The sequence below is a fragment of the Electrona antarctica genome, assembly GCF_951216825.1.
Source record: "Electrona antarctica genome assembly, chromosome: 14".
Lineage (NCBI taxonomy): Eukaryota > Metazoa > Chordata > Actinopteri > Myctophiformes > Myctophidae > Electrona > Electrona antarctica.
This window is the reverse complement of record NC_136795.1, coordinates 47,526,221-47,533,814: the sequence shown is the minus strand read 5'-3', so window position 1 is coordinate 47,533,814 and position 7,594 is coordinate 47,526,221. Positions and strand designations below refer to the sequence as shown.

Sequence of the window (7,594 nt, the reverse complement as noted above, 5' to 3'; positions counted from 1 at the left end):
GCTAAATAATGAGCACATATCTCTAGGGGAGTGAACGTTTAGGCTACATTTGCCCTCTAGTTTTCATCCTCTCTCTCATCTTGGACTTGCACATTGTGGAAAACTATCAGACAGCCTGTACTACGATGAAGACGTTTTGACACACATCCAATCCAATGAACCGTACGTGCATGGTTCCATTCCATCGCTGCTGGCTGCTTGCTCCGGTCTTGTTTTTCTCCCCTGCATGGCTGCACATGTATAACGTCTCTCTACTCTTGACTCTGGGGATAAAGAAACGCAACGCAACAGGTTTTCAGAACAACAAGAGCAAGGAGTATTATTATTAAAGCAGCAACAACATCACAGTTCAGTGTATGGACTGTATACTTCATGTGAGTTCAGGAGGGAGACCTCCAGCATGGTGGTCCGGTGTGGTGTTGACGTTGTTGACCACCGCCAGCAGCAGCAGCAGGATCAGATCCACTCATGGGATGTAGTGGCGTCCTGTTCCACTCCTTGCTGTTCTTCTTCCAGCAGTCTCGCGTCGTGTCCGTGCTGTGCACCATGCTCCTCGTGGTCACCTACTGCCTCTACTGCCTCACCGGACTGTGCGACTCCGCGCCGAGGACCTTAATCTACGTCAACAACAACCACCACCACCACCACCAGCATCAGCTAGACGACATCATCGCCACCAGAGACTATGATGACGGATCCGTGCCGGTGGAGGACGGCGGCAGAAACGACAATAACAACAACAGACGCGTGTTGTTCGACGAACTGTTGGTGCGAGCGCCGCCGCCGTCGCCGAGTCGTCTCCTCCAAGCGGCGCACAGAAAGTGGAACCAGACGGACGCGATCGTTACGCACACCGCCGGAGACAGCGGCGGTGGTGGTGGTGGTGGCGCGCTCTCCTCCACGCAGGTGCAGTGCTATATGGGGAAAAAAGTATCTAGACTCACACATCGCATGTTGTGTAAAGCATTTTTGTTACAAGTTTATCCTATAAAAGTCCGGATACTTTTGTACTGCCTGTACAAAAGTATTGGTATCAAAAAAATGTATGGGCAACCAAAAGTAGAAACTATATAGGTTACTTTATGCATGAATGTCCCATTTTTCATGCTTTCAAATTTATTAAAAATCTTTTTTGAAAAATAGCCGATCACTAAAAAGCTCACAATGCGTTCACACCCCGACGCATTGAGCTTGCAGATTGGCTATTTTCAAATGGCCAAAATGTATAGGGCTGAAGTGGGTAATGACAGTAGGCCTATATCCTGTAATAATAATCCAAATCTACAAAGTATAACTAAAGTTTTCAAATGATGTTAGTGGAGTAAAAGTAGGCTACAATATTTTCCTCTGAGATGTGCATCCATCCATCCATCCAGCAACCACTTATCTGGAGTTGGGTCGCAGTAGAAGTAATTGTTGGCCTAGTGAAAATTGTATTTAAGTAGCCTACAGTATTTGAGTAAATCGATTAGTAGGAATTAAAAAAGAAATCCAACATAATTTTAAATAAATGGAGGACATGGTATACTCACATTTCCACTTTTTCATTGGCACACACCAAACGTAAACGCTTACGCATTTCGACTATGAGCCTTTATCAGTTCTCTGAAAAATTCTGGATGTGCTATACGTTTTTGGATTATTATATTTTAATTCCTACTTTTTGATATATACTATAGGCTACTGGAGTTTTGGTCTATAGAGCGTCACAGTCCCGCCCCCTACCAGGGCCCAGGAAATGTCCCTTCATTTTCCTCATAGACTTTTCAAAAAGTATTTATTTAAAGACCTTTTAAGCCTCGTACAAAGCCAACTCTTGTCGTGACAAATCATGACAACAAACAACATTTTTTGGGCCAAAAAAAAAACGGCAGGTTACAACACTTTTTTTGTTGTTTTTCTTCTTTGTAATTATTTGTTTGGTCCAAAATATTGTGTTTGTTGTCAATATTTGTCACGACTCGAGTTGGCTTTGTCCGCGGCGTAACCGTCTTTAAATAAATACGTTTTGAAATGTCTATGGGGAAAAATGCATTGGGAATCATTTCCTGGGCCTGGCGTCGTCATGACAGGGGGTGCTCTATAGCAGCACTCCACTGAAAACCATTGCTGATGCGCATCACCCTGGGCAAGACCTACGCTGAAAAGACTATCATCGGAAGTTGCGGGATTTTAGCGGAAGTATCTCCCAAGGAAATTACGTTGATGCTTTACAAATCAGTTTACATTCTCCGCGAATGAAACAAGTGTTGTGATTGGTCGGGAAAATATCGTATCCGGGGGAAATACATCTGATGGATGTTCCGGAGGATACATCCGCCGATAGCTTCTTTGCCTTACGTTGTGACCAGGCTCTTCTTTTCGCAGAAAAGTAAGCCTGGGACCGAGGCTAGATGCGCATGCAACCGCCTCTTTCTCATTTTCTTGAGTAAAGGACTTTGCGCACGGCATGCGTTATTTTTAGACGAATATCCGAGCGAATGTCAGAGCACGAAAACACGCGCTCTATGTGCAAACGCCTTCAATGTACTTAGTCACTTTACACCTCTGCACGCAGGCAGTGGTGTAAAGTAACTAAGTACATCTACTTAAGTACTGTACTTAAGTACAATTTTGAGGTATTTGTACTTTGAGTATTTCCAATTTACAGTACTTTTACTTCTACTCCACTACATCTCGGAGCCAAAATGTGTACTTTTACTTCACTACAATTATTTGAAAACTTTTGTTACAAGTTACTTTGGAGATTTTGATTTTGATTAGAAAACATACACTAACCACTTCAACCCTACACAATATTTTGCACACATTTTGAAATGGGACATTCTGCAACATGAGTTACTTTTTACTTTTAGTACTTTAGGTACATTTAGATGCCGATACTTTTGTACCTTTCCTCAAGTACATTTTCAATTCCGTATACTTTTACGTAACAAAGTATAGTTCTACAATGCAGTATTGGTACTTTTACTTAAGTAAAACAACTGAGTATACTTTTTCCACCTCTGTGACGCAGCAGGTGGATGATGCAGCGGCCCGTGGTGGTGCCGGACATCACACCGTGGACCCCCAGCAGCAGTGGGGAGGGGGTCCTCCTAGCAGCAGCATGCCCGTGGCCAACACGTTCGGCACCAAGAAGTTCCCCCAGGCCATCATCATCGGCGTGAAGAAAGGAGGCACGCGCGCGCTGCTGGAGTTCCTGCGCATCCACCCGGACGTCCGGGCCGTGGGCGCCGAGCCGCACTTCTTCGACCGCTTCTACGACAAAGGACTGGAGTGGTACAGGTACTTACAAACAGCTGCTATGATATAGGACCAGAGTGGTACAGGTACTTACAAACAGCTGCTATGATATAGGACCAGAGTGGTACAGGTACTTACAAACAGCTGCTACGATATAGGACCAGAGTGGTACAGGTATTTACAAACAGCTGATATGATATAGGACCAGAGTGGTACAGGTACTTACAAACAGCTGATATGATATAGGACCAGAGTGGTACAGGTACTTACAAACAGCTGCTACGATATAGGACCAGAGTGGTACAGGTACTTACAAACAGCTGATATGATATAGGACCAGAGTGGTACAGGTACTTACAAACAGCTGCTATGATATAGGACCAGAGTGGTACAGGTACTTACAAACAGCTGATATAGGACCAGAGTGGTACAGGTACTTACAAACAGCTGCTATGATATAGGACCAGAGTGGTACAGGTACTTACAAACAGCTGCTACGATATAGGACCAGAGTGGTACAGGTACTTACAAACAGCTGCTATGATATAGGACCAGAGTGGTACAGGTATTTACAAACAGTTGCTATGATATAGGACCAGAGTGGTACAGGTACTTACAAACAGCTGCTACGATATAGGACCAGAGTGGTACAGGTACTTACAAACAGCTGCTATGATATAGGACCAGAGTGGTACAGGTACTTACAAACAGCTGCTACGATATAGGACCAGAGTGGTACAGGTACTTACAAACAGCTGATATAGGACCAGAGTGGTACAGGTACTTACAAACAGCTGCTATGATATAGGACCAGAGTGGTACAGGTACTTACAAACAGCTGCTACGATATAGGACCAGAGTGGTACAGGTACTTACAAACAGCTGCTATGATATAGGACCAGAGTGGTACAGGTACTTACAAACAGCTGCTATGATATAGGACCAGAGTGGTACAGGTACTTACAAACAGCTGCTACGATATAGGACCAGAGTGGTACAGGTATTTACAAACAGTTGCTATGATATAGTGTTGAAGTGGTACGGGTATTTACAAACAGTTGCTATGATATAGTATTGAAGTGGTACAGGTACTTACAAACAGCTGATATAGGATTGGAGAGGTACGGGTACTTACAAACAGCTTACTTGCGCAAGCAGAGCGCGCAAGTACTGCGGCCATACATGGCCTATATACTTGTGTGCAAGGCACAAGTTGGCGAGAGAGAGAGAGAGAGAGAGAGAGAGAGAGAGCATTTCTAGTTTCATAAGTTATGTTGCCTAAACTCAACCAACGCCTGGGACTTTGTCATAATCATTGTTTAACAGCTTATAAGCCCTGATAGGTAAATATCAGATCTAGTTCACTTAATAGCAACATGGTTGTGAGCTTGTATATCTGCTATTTTAGATGTTCTTTTCTTTTGTGTGTGTGTGTGTGTGTGTGTTTGTACAGACCTTTTGCCTATAATAGGCCTAAATAAATATCATTAACAACACACATTAAACAATGTGTTGCACTATACATGTGGTGCAGAAGCCGTTCCACTATATAATCAGGCCTATATTGTTATTTTGTTGTTTATTGTATTATTGTGTTCTTATGCTTGTATACGCCTATTGCTTTTGGGCACTAGGGGCAGCGCACACCTCACTCAGGTGGCCTGTATAAGGTATAATGCGCCTGGCAGAGAGAGAGAGAGAGGTAGAGAGAGAGAGAGAGAGAGAGAGAGGCACAGTGTCATGAACTAATTTTGAACTATATATATATATATATATATTCAGCTATAGTGTAGATTTCTGTCCTAACACAAACATTAAATTCCCATTGACACTGAATGGAGAATTTACGTCATATGTAGACGAGCAAATCGGCTATTTTTGACGATTCAATTCCCATTCCAATTAATGGATTGGATGATGTACGATGATAAGAGCGCCCCTCATACTTCAAGTTCACACGGGTGTGATTTTTGTTTGATTGATAGATTGACCGCTGCACAGAAGATAGCTGCATCGTGTTTTGATTGATTGATTAGTTGATAAGAATACTTTATTAATGCAAATAGTGAAAACGGCACGCATAAGTACAGTAAAACAGTTAGGCTAAAAGGACAAGGCAAACAACTAAGGCCCTTTCCCAATTCCTTTTTTAACCCTACCCCTCATCCCTTGGCCCTAGCCCTTATCCCTTGGCCCTTCCCCTTGTCCCTTCATAATGAGTGTCAAGGGGTAGGGGGATAAATCATCACCCTAGGAATTGGAACGTCCCTAAATATTGAACGTCCCTTGTAGATATTGATATATTGATATACAACCTGTTCTCAGAAAATAGCTGATCTGCAAGCTCACTACAGGCCAGTGGTCCCCACAATTTTTCATGTCAAGGACCCCCAAATTGACACGAATTAGCCCGCAGACCCCCATTTGAAGAGATATGCCAGGCACCCCATATATTTTTACGAATCTAGCAGTGTCACGGACCACCAGTGTGACATGCATTAGTCCATGGACCCCCATTTGATGGCATTTCTGTCTCTGGGATCCCCAATTTATATTGTAAAATCAATGTTAATTAACTCTGAGAGTGTACAAATGGACCCTTATGGGTCCATTTGGTTCCAAACTATCATTTAGCTGGGGACCCCCTGGAAGTCTCTCAAGGACCCCTGGGGGTCCCCATAACCCACTTTGGAAACCACTGCTATAAGCTGTAGATCGGCTATTTTGGGAGAAGAGATGGAACGTAAATATGTATGGCTGTGGTTATGATGAAATAAATATATTGTAATTTTGTCTCATCTTGGTAGCCCACCAGAATGTAAGCTAGATATAGCTCATTCTGACACACTGCTCAACAGTTGTACCTGATTCATTGATTATTGTATTAACAGTTTGTATAGAATGCGTACAGTTATATATCATAATAGCCTACAGGGTTAGAAAAAGGAAAAACAATTTACAGTATAGAAAGAAGGGGCTGTGGTCACTGTGTTCATTGTTTTTAATATCATTAAGAACAGTCATTTTCTATCATGGAAGTTGTGGTATGCTAATAATAATATGAATGATAATGTTTCAAATTCAACAACATTTAGGACAATCGTGATTCATCTCCATCCAATGTACAGGCTGTACAGCAGCTTGCAGTCTGTTCCATAGCTGGTTTGCCTGGGGGGAAAAAACAACACCATTGCTAATTAGTTATGTAACCTTTGCAACTTGTGGGGATTATCATAACATTGGTCATGATAAAACCATACCAGCTATCACTGCAGCGAGTAGCCAACGTTATGCAGCGACAGCGTTATGTAGGTACAGTAGGATATTTCACGGCTTTTAAGAGCTCCAAAACTGCAGAATGTTGACATATCGTGGTCTGGGGGTCGGACTGATGCCTGCTAGTTAAGCTAGTTTGCATCCGAGTTGTTCCACCGGGGCACCGGCGGTAAATAAAAAATAATAAAGCGCTGATGCGAAATTAATGGGTAACGTTACCGTAACGTTGTATGAATGCAACGCCGTAGCATATCGTTAGTTCAAGTGAGGTAACGTTAACCTTTGCTAGAGATTGCGATATTTTTGGCGATGCAGATTGTTAACACATTCAAATAATATTGGTTAATATCATATTCTTCCATAAGTTCCATAATAAAGGACTGAAAAGGCGTCTTACCTTGTCCGCCTTCCGCCCTCTGTGTCATGTCCCTCCGTTTGAAGTCTGGTCGCGATATCCCTTGGTTTGAAGGGGATCCTAACCCTCGCCCTTGCCCCTACCCCTCGCTCCAAAGAGAATTGAGATAACCCTTCCTCCTCACGTGAACGCGCATCAGCAAGGGGAAGGGCTAAGGGCGATGGAGAAGGGGGGAATTGGGAAAGGGCCTAAGTCTCAGGGGACTTGTTTCCATTGTGGAAAACAGTGGCAGCGTATATGATCTGTCATTTCAACGGGATTCAATATCCAACTCCACTTGTGGGTTTTCTGACACATGGTTTTTCAGGACAGTTTTGAAAGCCAGTGATACACATCCTTTTAATGGATGATGTCAGGGCATTCCACAATAATATTGTGGAATATTATGGCCACCATATTATGGTGGCCGAGTATAGAATGGAATGTTGTCCCATGTTCGTGCTAAATTTCGGGAGAGGCACTCCCTCTGGCGTTGTGGCTGTATGTGTGTGTCACTCATTGTGGATAAGTACAGTATAGTTGGCACTTTTACCCATTCTGGGCGGGAACCCCTTTTGGTGTTTTAAGCATTATGTTATGCTTTAGCTATTGAAAAATAGCAGATCTACAAGCTCATAGCGCGGCACAGTGCCGCGCTACGAGCTTGTAGGTCTGCTATTC

The 7,594-nt window shown here is 43.2% G+C and overlaps 1 protein-coding gene across 1 annotated transcript in view; it reads left to right on the top strand.

Annotated features, from left to right (window-relative positions):
• Nucleotides 1-468: 468 nt before the first annotated feature.
• LOC306937265 (heparan sulfate glucosamine 3-O-sulfotransferase 6-like) overlaps nucleotides 469-7,594 on the top strand; it is a gene marked incomplete at both ends in the record, with an annotated part of 50,639 nt that continues 43,513 nt past the window's right edge. Inside the window, 2 exons of the mRNA XM_079520932.1 lie at nucleotides 469-906; nucleotides 3,020-3,285. Of these exons, the coding sequence (XP_079377058.1) occupies nucleotides 469-906; nucleotides 3,020-3,285 (704 nt within the window). The remainder of the gene's footprint in view (nucleotides 907-3,019; nucleotides 3,286-7,594) is intronic.